Raw genomic sequence first — 21,285 nt, 5'->3', positions numbered from 1 at the left:
TTGATGATTTTTTATTGTTAAAAACGTGTATTCATACCTTTCCTCAATTTTGGATTCTTCCTAGTCAAACGACAACTTTCTTCTTGCCACTTACCGGTGCCAGGCAAATACCACAAGACTGGAGCTCAAGGTAAAAGCTTTGTTAGAAATTACCTTTATGGGGCCGAGATTTAGCTCAGTGACACCTCACCTACCTCACAAGCACAAGTTCCTGAGTTCAATCCCTGGTGCCAAAAAAAAAGAACATGGATATTCTCCTACATCATTAGAAATTACCTTTATGTGAATGTTTGAACTTTCTCCCCCTCCTCCTACTCCCTTTGATATACCTTATAAAGTGTGATGTCATTTCTTTGCACTAAATTTCTCTGAAATGAAGAATTTTGGAGTAATAGCTTTAAAATGACAAGTGAAGCGGGGTGTGGTGGTACAGGCCTGTAGTCCCAGCACTTTGGAGGATGAGGCAGGTGGACTGCCATGAGTTCCAGGCCAGCCTGGGTTACATAGTGAGTTCAAGGCCACCCTGAACTCTACATAGTGAGACCCTGTCTCAAAAAAAAAAAAAAAAAAAAAAAATGACAAGTGGGTTTTCATTTAGCTCAAACCACTATCTCTTCTATTAGCGCTCAGTCAGTTATCTTCTCTAAAACTATTGATCTTAAAGTTTCCATTAACTGGAATTTTTTTGTAATTTTGTAATAAATAAAAAATATATATATGTAATGAATCCTCATGTATTTATGATCAGCTTCAGCAGTGATCAACTCATGCAATCCACAATGTTCTTTATACTATCACACCCTGGATCATTTTGAAACAAAGATAAGATATATATAATTTCATTTGTAAATATTTTGGTTTGTATGTCTAAAAGATAAGTACTCTTTTTAAAACATAACTACAATATTGTTATCAAACCTAAAAATAATGGTAGTTCCTTATTATCATTTAGTGTTCAAATTCTAATTTTTTTTATAAATTAAGCCAGTCATTGTCTAAATAAAAGTTATTGAGTTTATGTGGGCATTTCCCCTCTAGATTTCACTGATTATTTTCCAGTGGTTTCATTTAAAGTTTTCTTTAGCAGTTTAATAACATAATCTTATAATTCTATTGAGCATAGAAAAACCAAGTAGTAGTGATATTTAAAACCAAATAATGTGATATTTAAAACCAAGTAGTATGATATTTAAAACATTAAAAATATTTAGTTTTGATAATACTCTGATCTAAAACTTTTTTCCTGATGTTGCTGATGTTTTGAAATTCAAAGTGTGTTTTTTCAGGAGAAATGCTGCTGCACAATACCTTTTTTCATACTTGGCTAAGGAAGTTCCAGTTAAATATATTTTTTTCCCTAAACAACTCATTTGATGTGTCTAAGTTCCCTTTCATACATTGTGACAGGAAATTTGAAAACTGAGAAGAAACTATAAATGAATATACTTAAGCATATTTTAATTAAATATTTAATATTATATGTCTCTGAGCAAAGTTATGCCAATAAACTCGAAAGCATGCTTAAAAATTTTAAAAAATCAACAGATTTAAAAGTTCAGAGGAAAAAATAAATGCTTGAAAAGAGACAGTAAAATTATGAAAAGCAAGAAGTGAGATGGAACTTGCCTTGCCATATGATAAAATATACTATAAAACCACTATAATTAAAATAATGGAGAAGCTGGATGTGGTGGCACACATCTGTTGGCTGCTCAGGAGGCTGAGTTAGGAAGATCACTTGAGCCCACAAGTTCAGCACCAACCTAGTCAACAACAGTGAAATCCCCTCTCAAAGAAAAACAAACCAAAAAACCTGGGAGAGTATTTCCAAGTTTAAATAAATAAGCCCTGCAAGAGAATTGCATATAGAAATAGAGCCCAGCACACCTTTATGGGAACTCAATGCATATCTATTTAAGGAAAAATTCTATTAAATTGCTATTTCTGTTTCAAAATTGGCATTAGAACAACTGGTATTCATCTGAAAGAAAATAAATTGATTCATTCATACCTCCCCACCCCATACTAGGAGACCCAACCCAGGGCCTCTTGCATGCTAGGCAAGTGTTTTACCACTGTACTTCACCCCAACCCTAGTGAAGTCTTATGTCATATATAATAAATAAATTTAATGAGTTAAGTATTTGGTTGTTAAAAAAAGAAGAAAATACCAATGAAATATAAAGACAACCTATAAACTGTTATAAAGAAGGCGACTGAAGAAGGAAAATAGGCAAGGCATACAGCTAGGCAATTCAAACCACGGTGTGGTGGTGTGTGCCTATAATCCCAGCACTCTGGGGGCTGAGGCAGGAAGATCACTTTGAGTTTGAGGCCAGCTTGGGCTCCATAGTGAGTTCAAGACCAACCTGGAATACATAATGAGAACTTGTCTAAAAAAAAAAAAGCATAGTATTTGGAGATAGGCAAAAAAAAGAGGGAGTCAAAATAGCTACCAAACAAAAAGTTCTACTTTATTATTAGGGAAATTCAAATTAAAACAATATAAAGCAATTTTTGCTTATCTAACAAAGTCACAAAATATTAAGTAACAATATCACTAGGCAACAGAGATGAGTAAAAGGCCATTTAGGAGTGTCTATTTAATAGCAAGAAAGTCATAGTAATATACATGGAGAAGTGTATATAGTTAATTGCAGCATTGCTTGTTAGGGAGTAAAGTGGAGCTAAAGGGACTACTCAAAAAGATTAAATGACTGAATAAATAACTCCCCATGCCAGGGGATATTACACAGTTACTATAGAGCATAAGTTGGATCTACAGTGTACTGTACCTTTTAGCATGTAGAGATTCCAGAAAAACACAAAATGAAGATAAAATCCCTATCTTGAGATGAAGAAAGGTGTCTTAGCTGCTTTTGTTGTGGCTGAGACACAGTGACACCCACAAATTAAAAGAGAGGTTTATTTAGGCTCACAGCTTGTAGAAGTTTCAGTCTATAGTTAGCTGGCTTAAGGCAGGGCAGCATGGCAGAGAGGCCTGGCAGAGAAGTGCTTCCTGGCATGGCGGTGGGAATCAAAAACCCATCAGGAGAAGGGAGCAATGGCTTGGTGCTGCACACCTGTGATCTCAGCATTCAGGAGGTTGAACCAGGGGTACTGCCCCAAGTTCAAGGCCAGCCTAAACTACAAGGTGAGACTCTGTTTTTTTAAAAAAACAACAGCAGAAAAAAAACACAAAGGAGGCTGGAGGGAGATAAACCCTTACAGACCAATGACTCACCTTTTCCTCCAGCCAGGCTTCACCACTCAACATCAGATTTAACTATGTAAACTCATCAGTGGATGGGGTGTGGTGAGGCATGCCTATAATCTGAGCACCCTGGAGGCTGAGGCAAAAGGATCACTGGAAGTTGAAGCATAGCCCGTATTACATAGTCAGACCCTGTGTCCAAAACAACAACAAAAAAACCAAAAACTCATCAGTGGACTAATCTAATGATGAATATCTCACCCCATGATCAATCACCTCCCCGACGCCGTGCCTATGAGCCCATGAGGCTTTGGGGGGCATCTTAGATGTAAACCATAATGAAAACTTTGGAAAGAAACATCCCTGTGGGATCTAGCAGTCAATAGATTTTTATAACAATATCTTTATGGGTAGAGTCCTTGTTTCTGAGAAAATGAAGTATTTTATGAGTTTTAGTTATTTTAAAAACTCACTTGAATCTGTTCAACAAAAAAATCTAGATTTTAAACATTTTTTGTAAAATATATACCTATCTTCTTAGATGTGATAGAGTAGTATGTGAGAATACATGTTTTGTCTTAGAATAGCCAGGGATTGTTAAACATAGAAACATCAACTGAGAATATGTGGTGGAGATAACTTAATGATTAATTTTACTGTTGACTGTCAAAATAGTATTTTTTCTTACTCAAGTGTCAAAAAGTATTTAACAGAATGCCATTATACCCCTCAAAATAATATAGAAGGAATTAAGTCATTACTTTGTAACTTATGTTGAATATTTAAACGTGTTTATGCTACAAATTATTCTTATTTTTCTTCTCTTTTATTTTGCACCAGATTCGCTCAATTGAAGGCCAGTATGGCACACTTCAAGCATATGTGACTCCAAGAGTTCAACCCAAAATCTGTCAGGTCCACCAGTATGACATCAAACCTCTTTCACTTCATCAGAGAACTCATTTTATTGATCATAACAGGTAGGACAAAGGAGAGAGCAGTTTACTCTTTTTTTGTACCAGGGATTGAACGAGAGCAGTTTACATTTAAATTACTACACTATTCAGATAAACTGTATTTGATTTATTTACTGGTTTTTTGACACAGGGTCTCACTATGTAGTTGAGGCTGGTCTTGAGCTCACTCTGTAGCCCATGCTGGCCTTGAGCATGTGGCACTCCTGCCTCAGCTTTTTGAGTGCTAGGGTTACAAGAGTGTGCCATGATGCCAGCTATTCTGTGTTTTATTTTTGTAGTATAAATTCTGGTAACTGTTTCTGAATTTTAAAATAGTTATTTCAACTTGTGGGTTTAATACTTATCTATGGGCTTAACATTTCTAGTAAGTGTAAGACTGTCTTATTTTAGAAGCTGTCAAATTAGACTTTCCTGTTTCTCTCATATAACCATTTTGACATCATTAGAGTAGCAGTTTTCTCAAACACCATTGTGAGCAAATACTGTTTAGCATTTTGATTGTACAGTTCTTTGTGACTAAGGCTTTATGTTATTAGCCTCAAATGTTACATTTTCTTTTTGTTTCACTTCAGGGAATACCAGAAGAGCAGTTGATTGTCATAGTTCTTATTTTTTCTGACTTCCATTCCAATTTAAGCATCTCCTGTTTATCATGTTTCAGGGCAAAAGAGCATAGGCTAAAATGAAAGAGAAAGCAATGAGATGAACAATTATGGAATATTTCCTCTGTGTCATGCATTGTTAGGTCTTTATGTATTATCATTAAATTCTTATAGCCAGACAGGTCATGGCTCAATTTTACAGATGAGAAATGGAGACTTAGAAAAGTAACTTTCTAATAAAAGGACCAAAGCTATGATTTGAGGTCAAAGCCCATTTTCTTTCTATTGCACCTTGTAATTTAAGATGTAAGAAGGAACATTCCTAAGGAAGATGTCTGGAAGATATTACAGAGAATAGATTTGTCTGGGGGTGTCTTCATGCTTAATAGTCAAAGTTAGAATAAATGGGTACAGCATGGTGTGTTAGAAGGAACAACAAACTGGAAACAAGAGACTTAGATTATAGTACATCCCTATGTGATTTGGGGAAATAACTTAATCTCTGCAGAATTTAGGTTTGTCATCTGTAAATGAGAGGACTGGTCTTGATTATCTCAAAGGTTTCTTCTGAACTTTTCATTTCATGTACTTTGTATTTTGCAACTCTATAATTATCCATTTGATTTATTTTAAATGTACTCATTTTTTTATCCCCCCCATTCCTTTATTATATGTTTTTGCAAGATAGAAAATATTATTTTATATCCTGCAAGGAAGGAAGTACTGTTTCCTCTAACTTACCCTATGGCACATAGTAAAGAAAGAGCAGGGTTTCAGATTCATGCCTGTCTTACTAAAAGCCCAACTCTGCTTTCACATAATGCTGATGCTTTCTCTAGGAAGATTCATACATCTTTTGTAGTGGATCTAGTAGAAGTACTAGATGAACTGTTGAAAAAATGGAATCTGCTGAGTACACTCAAATTTATTTATAAAGCATGTTATAATGCAATGTATTACTTAGCTAAAACCAATGTATTATTTAGCTAAATATTCAGATATCTAGTTCAGGGGTAGGTATAAATAAGCATTCATTTTTTTCCATGAAATTAAAATATTTATTTATTTGATGTGTAAGATTCATCCAAGAAAATTTAAATTTTTAAAAAGGATTTGTTTAGCTACTGTTGTAAAACTCTGCTTGAAAATGTGCACATGTAATACTTTTATATATTCTCATCCACAAATGTATGGCCCTACTGTTAAATTACAGACCCATGAATATACTGACTCTCACAGGTCAGTTCAGTTTTGCTGAAGTTCACTCTTGGGTGGTTTTCTGCCTTCCTGAAGTCCCTGAAAAACCTCCAGCAGGAGAATGTATAACATTTTACTTTCAGAACACTTTCCTGGATACACAACTTGAAAGCACCTACAGGTAAATTACACTTATTACTTGCTGACAAGTGTTGTCATATGGAAGTGGTGTATCTAAGTTCTCATTTGTTTTAAGGTAGGAATAAGCTCTAGATAATATGATTGAAAACTTACACTGTTCAAGAGAATCAATTGGAAAACAGATAGAATTAATGAATTTAGAAAAGTAGTTAATAAAGATGAATATGTAAAGATCAATGCCTTTCCTAAATTCTCCACAATAACAATAACCAGTTACAAATAGTTTTAAAAGATCTGAGGAGTAGCAATAACAATAACACAATGTCCACATAAAATGTGTAGGAATACTCTTAATTAGAAATATGCAGATCCTACATGAAGAAAACTATACAATTTTATTACTGTGAAAGATGATTAAATGGAGGAATATATTCTGTAGTCATCAATATGAAGACACTGTAGAGATGGCAGTCTGTCTTAGTTACTTTTCTCATTGCTGAGACAAAATACCCAACACCCAGAGTTAAAGGAGGAAAGATTTATTTGGCTCACAAATAAAGGTAGAGGTTTCAATCCATAGTTGGCTAGCTAAGGCAGGGTATCATGGCAGAGGGGCATCGCAGAGGAGGAACAGTTCATGGCAGGCAGAAGGCAGCAAGGCAACAAGCAGCAAGGCATTACAGTAGCTTCCTTTCTGTCCCTTATATTGTATCCAGGCCATCTGCTCTTGGGGAAGGTAGCACTCACACCTAGGGTGGGCTTTTCCATTATCCACTCCCAGAACTATGCCAAACCAATCAGCGAACTAATTTAGTAATCACACACCCTTGATCCCAGCATTACACACTTAATCCCATCATTACATACTTTAGATCCAGCCACCTCTGAAAATGCCCCACCTATGACTGCATGAGGCTTTAGGGGGACATCTAGATATAAGCCATAACACAGACCTTCCAAAATTGATTTGAATATTTATCCTCATTCCCATAAAAATTCCAGTTGAATTTCTTTATGCAAAAATATGAAATGGCTTAGAACTTCAGGGCTTAGAGCTGCAAGCTTTGTGAACCTGTCATGTTAACATTGTGGAGTGGTCAGATTCTTTACACTCTTCTCAAGCTCCTGCTGGCACTCCTGTCCCCATCACTGCACTTCTCACTCATCTCCCATAACTTCCAGTTTTTCAGTTCTGTAGAAGCTTAGCTTTTCCCTTTCATTTTTCCTCTGATTGTTAAATGGCTTTCTTCTTAGATAAAGCTAAAGTCTCTACATATGCTCTTTGAACTTGGACCTTCTTTTTCTTTAGGGTCTTTGCCTTCTTATTCTTTCTCACATCTCCATGTTGTTGTGGGTCTGGCTTTGTTTTGTTTGGGAGTGAGGGAGAGTTTCTTATCCTCTTTAGGCTGCATGCATTCTTTCCCTAAGCCAATGATTGAGATATTCTACTTCCTACTTCCTAGTTGAGACTTTACCATGCTAACTTCTGGAAGCAGCAGTGAACACATAGTTTTGCTTCAGAATGAAGCCATTTGAGACCAAGAAGTCTAACTGGTTTTGCATCAGTTCTGTAGAGCTGTTTACTGTATTCTCCAGGAAGTTCCTCTGTGTCTAAACGTATAATTAATTCTGTTGTGAAGCACCACATGAATCTCAAGAGTTAATCATAGCAGACAATTCAACATGCCTCTGCCATATTATATATTTTTATAATAGCATACCTTCTCTCTCTCTTTTTTTTTGGTACTGGGGATCGAACTCGGGTCCTTGCACTTGCACAACAGGCAGCGAAACCACTGAGCTAAATCCCTGGCCCAGCATACCTTTTCTCTTTACCACTCTGTCTCTTTATTCTTTTCTTAACCATCAAAACAATCCTTCAAGGTCGAACCTAACATCCTTTACTGAAGCTTTCTTTGATTCTCTTCTCTGTTCCTATAGCTTTTTTCCCTCCTTCTTGAATCTAGGGATCAAACCCAAAGCCAGCATTTTACCACTGACCCACACCCCTAGTTCCCTCATAGTATTTTATTTTTACCTGTCTTTCGTATTTATTGATATTTGCTTCGAGGATATAATAATTTTTATATAAGATTTAGTTTTATAGTAGACTGTATCCTAATAGACATAGTCTGTTTTTTAAAATCATCTTTGTATATAGCCTCCAAGAATCTAACACATGGCTTTGCATACAGTAGGTGTTCAACATGTGTCTTTCAAGTTTCTGAATAAAATACATGTAATTGAAGGTAGTATAGAAGCATGTGTTTTGGAAACATCCATAATTAGGTTTGAGTCATGGCTCTGCGACTCATTGGCTGTGTGACCAAGGTTGCTTATCTCTGAGCTTTAGTTTTCTTTTCTGAGGAATGGAAATAGTAGCACTCACTTCATTAAATTGTGACAATTTAAAGAAGATGAACCAAGTTAGTCATTTCACAGTGCCTGACATTGTGACATTTCATAGTGCCTTCTGTTAAGATGAAAGACTAGTAGAAATGTCATGATTTTGAAAACATAGTTGAGATCAATATAATAAAGGAGTATTATTTATCTTTTTAGAAAAAGCAATATTTTCCTACAGCTGATCAATATAAATGATTAATGTGCATATTTCTATGAAAACCAAGTGAAAAGGCAACATGGGATTTATGAAAAATGGTATGTATTAATTAGGAGATTTTTTTTGGATCATTTAAAAAGAAACCAAACACAGGCCAAATAAAAGAAATTTATTTGCTCAGATAACTTAAGAAGTCTAGTAGTAATTTGCCCCAGATACAACTTGATCAGTGGCTTAACTGATGTCATCAAGATTTTACCCTTCTATTGCTCAATTTTGATTTTGTTTTTGTCTTTCCTTGGCTTTACCACATAGTGGCATAGTAGTGACCATATAGCTCCTAAAATCTAGTTTTTATCTTTCAGCTGCCATAGAGCCTCTCTTTCATACTAGTTCCATTAAAAGTACCAGGGTTGGGTATCTTTGTCAATCCTTGAACCACTGTGGTCAGGTATATGGAATATACTGTGAAATGGTTCTTCTTGAAGTCCCAGAAATGGATTGAGGCCAGTGCCATTGAAATTATATAGATGAGAAGGGAGAGAGAGGAAAAAGAGGGTTTCTTAAAGAAATATAAAGGTCCTGTGGCCATAAGCAGTGGGAATGGATGCTAGGTATGGAAGAACAACAGATGTCACTCAAGTTTGATATCAGATTTCTTTCAAGGATGAAGCATTAGTCATGTTGTCATTGGTGTGATTACATCAAGAAAAAACATAGCTGTATCTGTAAGTAAGCAATTACAAATGCATTCTTTACATAAGAGATTAACTATTGAAAATACTAATAATAATGAAGAAAAAACTTTTTTTTTTTTGGTACTGGGGATCGAACTCGGGACCTTGCGCTTGCAAGGCAGGTGGCAGCACCACTGAACTAAATCCCTGGCCCAGAAAAAACTTTTTAAATGATGAAGTACTTATTTAAATTGTGATATTTTTATGAGCTATATATCTAGCATCTTTAGTTTTATCAGTATAGTTAAAAGCTGAATTAATACAGTAGTAAAAGATTACACATTTAAGTATGCTTCATATGAATGACATTCAAAGAGACTTAAAATCAAGTGAGTTCTAAAATAAGACACTTAAGATGCAGCTCTAGACTTTCAGCTCACCAAAGGCAAATCCGGGGGCCAATGAGGTGGAACAATCCAAAAGCTGTCTACCTGGATTCCCTGAAGAGGTAACAGCAGAAGAAGCAAAGCAGATGAATGAGGCTTTAGAAAAAATCAAATCAGAAATAATTTCTCAGATAAGTACAGAGATGATGATTATAATGAAAGACATGCTTAGTGACTCTAGAGCAGATACAGATTTAAAAAAAAAAAAAAAAAGGAGGGGCAGGGGATTTAGCTCAGTGGTTCTCCCGCCTGCCGCATAAGCGCAAGGTCCCAAGTTCAATCCCTGGTACCAAAGAAAAAGTAAACCAGGAAAAAAAAAAGGAGTTTAGGAAAATGATGGTAACCGTGAACACCCAGCATAGGAAAGAAGTGGAATCCATGAAACAGATTCAAACATATCCAGGAGATTAAAAATTCCACTGAAAGTATACACAGCACAGTGAGCCAGTGTAAGAACAGAATATCAGATATAGAAAACAGGATTGTGGTTAGTGATCATGAAAAGAAAGATTTCTTAAAAATAGCAAGGGACCATGAAAAATCAATCCAGCCACTGGTGGATGATGCAAAGAAGAATAACATAAGATTGATCAGAGTCAATGAAAAAGCAGGAGATAGCACAAATGACATAAAAAAAATCTATTCACCGAAGTAATGGCAAAAAAATTCCCAAATAGGGAAAATGAATTTGACATATAGATAAGTGAGGCATGTAGAACTCCAATTAGACATGATAATAAAAAAAAATCTAAACCAAGGCATGTAATAGTCAAGATTCACAGCAGACTTCTCAACACAAACCCTCAAATCAAGGAGAGGATGGAGTGAAGTATTTCAAGCCCTAAAAGAAAACAACCTCCAACCCAGATTGATGTACCCCACAAAACTATCTTTGAAAATTGATGAAGAATTAAGTTTCTTCCGTGACAAAGAGCACCTTAGGAAATTCATGAACATCAAACTAGCACTTGAAAGTGTTCTGAAGGATATTTTAGAAAAATATAACAAGGATTACAACTCCATGAATCCCAAAAGAATGAATCCACCAGGCAAGGTAAAAAAAATTAAACAGAAGAAAAAAAGGGAGCCAACAACAGGAAAATAACATGACAAGGATAAGTCAGTACATACCAGTTATAACCATTAATGTTAATGGTCTCAATTCACTAATCAAAAGAAATAGAAGGGCAGAATGGATCAAGAAGCAAGATCCAACAATATGTTGCATACAAGAAACACATTTAATTCAAAAAGACATAGATAGACTGAAAGTCTGCTGGAGACCCCTATAGTCAGGTTCTAGTACCCACCTGCCCAGTATATGATGCAGGCCTGAGAAAAAAATACACTAAGAGACAGAACTAAGAAAGTGGGGTGCCAGGATGACTAATGGTGGTGTAACCACCAAAGGCGCTGGCCAGTTCCAGGCACTGACTTTTATTGGCAATCAGTTGGGGTAAAGGTTAAGTGTGGTTTCTATGGAAATTAATGTAAACAAGGCTCATAAAGGACAAGACAAAGCATTCTCAAATTAGGAACAGAATAGACAAAATATATGGTTGTAATTAGAACATTGTCCTTCTAGTCTGAAGGTTTCGGTTGTGGGAACCGAATTTTGGTGCTAGTTACTCTCAGCAAGTAGGCTTCAGCCGGACACTTCTATAAAAAATCCAGTTGTGGGGTTAACTCTTTATAGCCTGCCTTGGGCATAATCAATATCACAGTCCTCTGCAAAAGTCAGAGGATGGAAAACAAATATTCCATGTGACAGGAACCCAGAAAAAAGCAGGGGTAACTATTCTGATTGTAGACAAAGTGGATTTCAAGCCAAGACTCATTAAGAGAGACAAAGAAGTTCACTACATCCTTGTAAAGGGAACAATCGAAGAGGAAATGATAACAACAAAATAAACCAATAAAATAAACAAAAAAATAAAATAAAACAAATATTAACATATGAAAAATCAAATAAACACTAATTGTAATGGGGGACCCCAATACCCCACTATGACAAATAGATCAACTAGACAAAAAACCAACATTGAAATATTAAAACTGAAAAAACTTGTGAAAAAATGGACTTAGCAGATGTCTACAGAGTGTTCCACCCCACAATGTCAGAATACACATTCTTCTCAGCTACACATGGGATATTCTCAAAATAGACCACATACTAGCTCATAGAACATGCTTTAGTAAATGGAAAGGAATTGAAATTATCCCATGCATATTATCAGACCATAGTGCAATGAAACTGGAAATCATTGACAAAAGAAACCCCAAGAACTTTATAAACACATTGAGATTAAATAACACTGTCCTGAACAACGAGTGGGTCACAGAATTAAAGAAGAGATTAGACAGTTTCTACAATTAAATGATAATGCCAGTATAACATACCAGAACTTATAGGATGTAATGCAAGCAGTCCTATGAGACAAATTTACAGCAGTGAATATCCATATCAGGAAACAGAGCGAGCTCAAATAACCTAATGTTGAACCTCAAGCTAAAGATGAGCACGTCAAGCACAAAGCTCATTTGAGGGAGGAAATTATGATGATCAGAGCAGAAATTAATGCAATTGAGAGTAATAAAACAATACAAAGAATCAATGAATCAAATAATTGGTTCTTCGAAAGATTAAATAAAATTGACAACCCTTAGCCAACCTTATCAAAAAAGGGCAAGACTGAAATCCATGCAATTAGGAATGAAAAGAGTGAAATCACAGCAGATCTTGCAGAAATCTCAAAGATCATGAATACCTACTTTGAGGACTTGTATTCTAATAAGATGGAAAACATAGAAGAAATGGACAAATTCCTGTGTATATGTATGAACTACCAGAGATGAATCAATATACTAAAATTCTAAGTAAACCAATATCAGTCAGTGAAATTGAAGATGTAATTAAAAATCTGCCAAACTGACACATTCACTGCTGAATTGTACAAGAAATTTAGAGAAGACCTAATGCCACTACTTCTCAAACTCTTTAATAAAATTGAAAGAGAAACAATATTCTCAGTTCATTCCTGGAAGCAAGAATTACTCTGGTACCAAAACCAGAGAAGGATCCAACCAAAAAAGAGAACTACAGGCCAATATCTATAACATGTGGATACAAAAATCCTCAATAAGATATTGGCAAACAGAATGCAGCAAATCATCAAGAAGATTATACACCATGAGGATTATACATCCAAGTAGGATTCATCCCAGGGATGCAGGAATGGTTCAACATATGCAAGTCAATAAATGTAATCTACCGTATTAATGGAGCCAAGGACAAAACCATGTGATCATTTCAATAGCTGCAGAAAAAGTGTTTGATAAAGTTCAACACCCATTCATGATAAATACCTCCCAGAAAACTGGAATCCATGGTATTTATCTCAATCTGATAAAAGCCATCTCTGACAAACCAACAGCCAATCTCATACTAAATGGACAAAAGCTGAAAGCTTTCACTCTAAAAACAGGAACAAGGGAAGGATGTCTACTATCACCACTCTTATTCAATATAGTTCTAGAAACATTAGCCAGAATAATTAGACAAGAGAAAGAAATAAAAGGAATAAGGATATGAAAGGAAGAAGTTAAATTATCATTAATTATAGATGACATGATACTCTACATCAAAGTCTCAAAAACTGCACCAAAAAGACTTTTAGATTTGATAACCAAATTCAGTAGCTAGATACAAAGTCAGCACTCAGAATATCAAGAGCCTTCCTATACAGAAATAACAAACCCACTGAGAGAGAAATTAGGGAAACAACACCTTTCACAACAACATCCAAAAAAACAAAAAAACACCTAGGACTCAATCTAATGAAGGAAGTAAAAGACCTCTACATTGAAAACTACAGTACTCTGAAAAAGGCTATCAAAAAGGATATCACAAAATGGAAAGATATCCCTTGTTCTTGGGTAAGAAGAACTAATATAGTGATAATGGCTGTACTTCCAAAATTCTTACACAGATTTAATGCAACCCTGATCAGAATCCCTACAGTCTATCTCACAGAATTAGAGAAAACATTCCTGAAATTCTTTTGGAACCAGAGACCTAGAATAGTAAAGGCAATTCTGGGCAACAAAGGCAAGACAAGGGACATCACAATCCCTGACTTGAAATTATACTACAGAGCTACTGTGATAGAAAGAACATGGTACTGGCACAAACAGAAACAATAACAACAAAAAATAGACCTGAGAATCAAAGGGACAGATTAGAAGATGTAGAAAAAACTCCAGACATACTCAGCTATATTATTTTTGACAAAGGAACCAAACACCTTCACTGAAAGAAAGAGCCTTTTTAATAAAGGGTGCTGGAAAACTGGGTTTCCACTTGCCAAAGATTAAAAGTATCTTTCACCATGCACCAAACAAAAATAAAAATTGATCAAAGTTCTAAATATTATAACAGAAACACTAAATCTGCTGGAAGATAGAACAGGTAAAACTCTCCAAGACACTGGTTAGGCAAAGACTTTATGAACAAAGCCCTGATCGCACAGGAACTATCACAAAGAATCAACAACTAGGATCTCATCTTATTAAAAAGCTTTTGCACAGCAAGAGAAATCACCAACAGAGTGAAGAGACAACCCACAGTGTGGGGAAAAATTTTTGGCAGTTGTTCCTCAAAGGATTATAATCTAGAATATATAAAGAACTCAAAAAAAATCAGACCCCCCCAAATTTAAAGACCTGGTACAGAAATGTGCATCTGAAATGAAGAAACGCTTCTCAGATTACAAAATAGAAAAAGCAAATAAATATATGAAAAAATGTTCAACATCACTGGTCATTCAAGAGATGCAAATTAATGCTGAAATTTCACCTCACTCTAGAAAGAATGGCTATTAAGCAATTAACCAATAATAAATGCTGGCAGGGCTGTGAGGAAAAAGGAACCCTTCTCCACCATTGATGGGAGTGTAGACTAGTGCAGCTATTGTGGAAATCAGTGTGGAAATTCCTCAAAAAACTAAAACTAGAGGTTTCAGTAGACCCAGCTATTCCCCTTCTTGGTATCTTCCCAAAAGAATTAAAATATCACACCACAGTGATGTATGGACATCTATGTGTATAGTGGGACAGTATCTAATAGCTAAATTTTGTAATACAGCCTAAATGCCCATCAACTGACAAATGGATAAAAATGATATGGAGTTTTTTTGTACAGTGGAGTACTCCTCTGCCATAAAGGATAATCCTGAGATCTTTCTAACTAAATGGATGCACCTTGAGACCATACTCTTAAGTGAAATAAATCAGATACATATGTTTAAATACCACATTGTTTCTCTCATGTGAGAAACCAAAAGTAGAAATAAGGACCAAAATGTAGAATAGATATTGGGAAATGGGAAGAAAATGTTCAAATTAGAATGGGAACTAGTAAAGGGGGAGAAGGAAAGGAAAGAAAGGACAAGAAAAAAGGATAGAAGGAAAAAAATGGAAACAAAGCTGTTGTAAATAAGGAAGGGAAGAAGGGGAAAATGGGAAAAGAAGCAAGATTTATCATGTACAGGTACAAATTCCCTATGATGAATGTTGTTATATATATCTAAAATGGACTGATAAATGTTTTGCTTTAAAAAATCAAGTACTAAATACTGAGTACTAGTCATAAAATATATATTTCTAGGTACAGTTCCTTCTACAGCTTGTCTTTTCAAAATATATTAATTTTGTAGAAAAGGAGAAGGAGTTTTTAAATCTGACAACATTTCTACAATTTCTATTCTAAAAGATGTGCTTTCTAAAGAAGCCACAAAAAGGAAAATCAACCTCAACATATTATACGGTATGAAAAATTAATCATTCTTTTTTAGTTTTTGTAGTAGTTGTTATAATAATAATGTTTCTGGTGGAAGTGATTTATCTAATTGTGTCTAACCAACTTCTTTTAGAGATAAATGAAGTATCAGTCAAACACACTTTAAAACTAATCCACCCAAAGCTGGAATACCAATTGCTTTTGGCTAAGAAAGTGCAGCTAATTGATGCTTTAAAAGTAAGTTTATGTGTCATGGATTCATGATCATTATTTTAAGTAATGAGATTTCTAAAATTATACTTTCACGTTGCAGTGTCCTGAATTGTGAACGTTAAGGTACTTCTGTTTTCTAATTTTATTTTTTTGTATTAAATTCTTTTATTGGTACATTGTAGGTATACAACACAATTACATTTCTCATTGGGAATTATACCTTTACATAATGCATCTTGGTTCTTATGTTTTCCCTATTCCTAGCCCTCCCTTCACCCCCTCCACCCTTCCCTATTTACAAAGACTTTATTTCCATTTTTTCCATTTCTCATCATTTTTCCTTTCCCTTCTTTCCTTTTCCATGCCCCTCCCACTACCCCTACCCCTTTGGACCTTTTCTTCTTATTTTACATTTTCGATTATTCATTCTAATCATTGGTACATTTTAGGTATACAATATAATGACATTCATCATTGGAAATTTGCACCTTTACATAGTCTCTCTTGGTTATTTTTCACCCTTGCCCAGCCCTCCCTTCAACCCCTCCATTCCTCCCTATTTACAACGATTTTGTTCCTATTTTTCCATTTTCTCATATTAATTCCATTCCCTTCTATCCTTTCCTCTAGCCCTCACACTTCCTTCCCCTTTGACCCTTTTCTTCCTATTTCACATTACCTATTATACATTTAGTCCTTATTTACACTTTCAGTTTCTCACACCAGAGAAACTATTCGGTATTTATACATGTGTGTCCTATTTATTTCCCTTAAGAGTATTGCCTCAATGTGCATCCACTTAGCTATAAATGTCTCTAATTTCTCATTTTTTATGGCTGAGTAGTACTCCATTTTATAAAAAAAACCCCACATTTTCTTTATCCAGTCTCCAGTTGATGGGCATTTGGGGTGTTCCCAAGTTTTAGCTATTACAAACTGTGCTGCCATGAACATGGGTGCACATATATCACTGTGGTATGATTCTTTTAATTCTTTGGGGAAGATCCCCAGCAGTGGAATAGCGGGGTCAAATGGGACTTCCAGTCCTAGTTCTTTGAGGTATCTCCATACTGATTTCCACAGTGGTTGCATCAGTCTACACTCCCACTAGCAGTGGAGCAGGGTTCCTCTTTTCCACAGCCCCGCCAGCATTTGTTATTGGTTGATTTCATGATAGCGGCCATTCTTTCTGGAGTGAAGTGGAATCTCAGCGTTGTTTTCATTTGCATCTCTTGAATGACCAGTGTTTTTTAATTTTAAAAAGGAATTGCAGGTTCATGAAGGAAATACAAACTTCCTGATACCAGAATACCGTAGTATTCTGGAAGAGGCTGATCACCTACAGGAAGAATACAAAAAGCAGCCTGCACATCTTGAAAGACTCTATGGTTAGTGGACTATTCTAATATCTTGCTGTATTTCTTTTCAGCTAGCAGTTTGCTAGGGATCATAAGAAATAAGTTAGGCAGAAAGACAAACGTTACATCAGTCATGAGCCAATGGCAACCAACTTATTGCACAGAATATTTTGTATTCCATCTAGCTTATTTTAAAATTTAGTATTTTTACTTGATAAAATGGTAGTAAAATTTAAGAAGTGAGGTGAATTTATATATAACAATATGGTATAAAATGAATAAATCTTACGAAGTATTAAGAATTTCACTTTGTTTGCTGGGCATTGTGCCGCACACCTGTAATCCCAGCACCATGGAGGCTGCAGAAAGACAATCATGATTTCAAGCTTGGGCTACATAGCAAGATCCTGTCTCAAACAAAACAACATTTAGACATACTTTACTTTTTTTTTGGTTCCAGAGATTGAACTCAGGACCTTGTGCTTTCAAGGCAGGCAGCAGAACCACTGAGCTAAATCCCCGGCTAGACATACTTTAAACAAATAAATTTTCAGCTGTTACTGCTATTGTAGAATGTAAAGATGCAGCATTTAATATTTTTAGTCAAAGTTTAATAGAGGATATTTGCATATGTGTCAGTTTATTGTTTAAAACTTGTTTGGCTTTGGTGGTAGTAAGTTGGGTGTTTCACAGATTGTATTGGATGAAAGAGAAAGCACAAGGAAGGTGATGGAAAGGACAGAGGGAGGGAGAGAGGAGGAAGCAACAGATTGAAAAAGACATTTTTTTTTTTTAGCAAGGAGATTGGGACCACTGAAATACATTCCTAGGTCTTTTTGTTTTATTTTGAGAGAAGGTCTTGGTAAATTGCCCAGGCTGGCCTCAAACTTGGAAACCTCCTGCCCCACCTTCCTGAATAGCTGGGATTATAGGAGTGTACCAGCACACCCAGCTAAGAAAAGGTTTTGTTAGCAGCATGCTGTTGATACCATCTTCATAATCAGATGATATATGTAACCCTTATAACAGCTCCACAAGGTAGATGGTGTGGTGTTATCTTCATCTTTTATATCTTTAAATATGAGATTAAAGAATTTGTTGTCCCATATCTAGTTAGATGAAAATCCTGCACTAGAAACCTGTCACTTCAAAATACATGCTTTTTGCACAATACCAATTCATCCACAGGTAGTTGATTATTTTTTTTCCATTACTGAGAATTGAACCGGGACGCTTTGCACTGAGCCACACCCTCCCCTAGCACCCATTCCCCTTTTCTTCCCCTTTTTTTTTGAGTGCTGGTCTAACTAATTCACTAAATAGCCCAGACTGGGCTCAAACTTGCTATCCTCTTGTGCCTCAGCCTTGCAGATTGCTGGGATTAACACCCAGTTTTAATTGATATTATCGATCCATGGCGATCCTTCAGTATGTCTACTGAATTTATTATATATGCAGAGATTTCCTCACAAACTGTAACAATATATAACAATGTTTCCTATGTAGCAAGCACAAGATTTCTTTTATCCTTATAACAATGTAGTTGATGGGTAGTGCAGACCCACCACCCCTTCTCAGTGATTTCAAAATCCAGAACGCTTTTTAATAAATCATCTGGCAGCAAAATCTGACTTAGTGTGTTTAATGTAATGACAAATTTGACTTAAGTTGACATGAAGTTATTTCTAATCTTTTAAATTTTATTTAATGCAAATACCTATATATTTTGTTGTAAAAATATTAGTTTTATTATAAGACATTGTCACTCAGACTCCTTGAGTTAATGCCATAAATGGTGGTACCTCCCTTTTATTCTCTTCCTAAAATATGAAAACTTTTGCAGTGCACTTTGTACCAAGAGTTTTAGATAAAGGATTGACAGCTTGAACTATTCCTATGTGGAAAAATACAAAGGTGAAATAATTTGCCAGATCCTTGAAGCCAGGACTCTTGACCATCAAGTCACATTCCAAGCATGATCATATATACAGAATATTTTAATTTAGACAAAACTGTTAAGAATAGAATCTGCTTTGTTGAAAAAATAGCCACTTGTGATGTCATATTTACCAATAGCTATTCAAAAATGGCCAGCTGTTGTCTGAATTAATAATTTATAAACAGTTGTTAAAAGTATTATTAGCACCAGGTGTGGTGGCACATGCCTGTAATCCCAGCACTCGGGAGGCTGAGCCAGAAGGATCATCACCATGATGTTCCAGGCCAGCCAGAACTACAGAGTGAGACCCTGCCTCAAAAAAAAAAAAAATTAGATAAATATTTATATCTTGAAACTTGCTTAACCCTCCCAATAAATATTTTAAAAATTATCAACACTTACAGATTTGTGTATATTAAATAATGGAATTTTGGTGCTTGGAAATACATTATTTAGCAATTACTCTGTTTCATTAAAAAACATTTTTCTTTCTAGGAATGATTACGGATCTTTTCATAGATAAGTTTAAATTCAAAGGCACCAATGTAAAAACCAAAGTACCTCTTCTACTAGAGATTCTGGACAGTTATGACCAAAATGCATTGATTGCTTTCTTTGATGCAGCGTGAAAGGTAAACAAGGTAAAATCCAAAGAAGTGATGTGCTTAGCAAAAAATGTTAAAGCAGAATCAAAAGATTTTAATATCCAAAAATATTTGAGATATGACTTTTTAATGTAAAACTTCTATTTCTTTTGACAATGGAATTATTTTAAAATATTTTTATTTTTAAAACAAGTTGAATGATTATAAAGGGATGTTAATTAATTTTTTTGGCAAGTGGATATTTTAAATTGAGAAATGTTTTGAAAATAAAACTTCAACATTTTTATAAAATGTACATAATGTAAACTACAGGTTTCAGAATTTTTAATTTTTATATAATACCTTATTTAATCTTCACAACTGTTTTATAACTTTGTCAAATAATATAAGAAAACTGATTCTCCGTGATGTGAAGTAATCAAGAGGACATGCTAGTATCTATCAAGCTGGACCAGAATCCAAGTTCTGGTACCTGATTTGTGTTCTGGTTCCTGTGTATCACCCCAGTGGAAATAACCTACCTTTTTTTTTTTTCCTAGGAGTTAGAATTGATCTGCGGCAGGTTTCTTGCTTGCTTGGTAACATTTTATGACCCTTCTGAAGTTTGTGAAATGCCTAGCTTGGCTCAGTTCTGTAAATTACGGCCAGGGGAATAAGCAGAGAAAAGGGACTTTAACTTGATGCACCCAACCCATCATGCTGTAGATGTACACATTGAAGAGTGATAGGCACTAAGGTTTTTCTTGCACTACTATCCACTAACTTCCTTGTTATTTATACATGAAGGAAAATACACAAATTACAGAAATTTTGTGTATTAATCTTAATTCATATTTCAGGAGAATTTTGTATTTAAAGGTTTTTAAATGGCATAAAGACAATGGAAAGGAGCTATTTTTTGTATTTTCAAGAAGGGTAAATGGAGCCGGGTGTGGTGGCACACGCCTGTAATCCCAGCACTGTGGAGGTTAGGCAGGAAGATCACTGAGTTCAAGGCCAGTCTGAACTGCACATCAAGACCGTCTCAAAAGACTACAAAAACTATGTTTTTAGAAAATGATTCTTAATTATGTACTGTCCTTCGATATTAAATGGAAAAGATTTGATTAAGCCACATATGGTTTAATTTTATTTTAATAAGGTCATATTGTTTTTATTGTATTTAAGGGGAAGTGGTGAGGATTGAACCCAGAGCTTTGTACATACTAAGCATGTGATCTACCACTGTGCTTGCTACACCCTCAGCCCCCACTTTTACTATATTTAAACAGCCTTCATTTCTAAATGGAACATTAAAAAGAATTGTACTTGGGTTACTAGGATTTCACTGTATGCTTGATTGGCACTGCTAGAGGGGGAAAAGACAAAATTTCTAATTGAATTTGTTTATATTATAAATGGTAGGGCAAGGTGGCATTTTAAGTTGATTCCATCTAAATTAGGAAAAATAATTGCTTCTTGGCCTGTTAAGATCAAGTGTAAATTAGGAAGCATAAAAAAAAGCCGAAGACTGGGCTGGGGATGTGACTCAGTGGTAGTTTGTGCTTAGCATGCGC

General features: G+C 35.3%; 1 protein-coding gene across 7 annotated transcripts in view; it reads left to right on the top strand.

Moving 5' to 3' along the window:
• The window catches only part of Bbs7 (Bardet-Biedl syndrome 7), a 46,284-nt gene extending 25,441 nt beyond the window's left edge, over positions 1–20,843 (top strand). For 2 of the 7 annotated variants that reach the window (XM_004854931.4, XM_013075897.3), the window contains exons 13-20: positions 65–130; positions 4,055–4,194; positions 6,007–6,171; positions 15,532–15,641; positions 15,748–15,851; positions 17,092–17,215; positions 19,620–19,765; positions 20,269–20,843. In XM_004854931.4, coding sequence (XP_004854988.1) covers positions 65–130; positions 4,055–4,194; positions 6,007–6,171; positions 15,532–15,641; positions 15,748–15,851; positions 17,092–17,215; positions 19,620–19,753 — 843 coding nt within the window. In that variant the 3' untranslated portion in view covers positions 19,754–19,765; positions 20,269–20,843. Of the gene's footprint in view, positions 1–64; positions 131–4,054; positions 4,195–6,006; positions 6,172–8,693; positions 8,793–9,360; positions 9,423–15,531; positions 15,642–15,747; positions 15,852–17,091; positions 17,216–19,619; positions 19,766–20,268 lie in introns of those variants that run through there. The other 5 variants (XR_015443889.1, XR_015443888.1, XR_002386228.2 and 2 more) reach the window with 5 other exon arrangements.
• The last annotated feature ends 442 nt before the right edge of the window (positions 20,844–21,285 follow it).

This window comes from Heterocephalus glaber, unplaced genomic scaffold (genome assembly GCF_053883595.1).
Source record: "Heterocephalus glaber isolate CG9 unplaced genomic scaffold, H.glaber_assembly_v1.0 deba00001586, whole genome shotgun sequence".
NCBI lineage: Eukaryota > Metazoa > Chordata > Mammalia > Rodentia > Bathyergidae > Heterocephalus > Heterocephalus glaber.
This window is presented reverse-complemented; position numbering and strand designations above follow the sequence as displayed.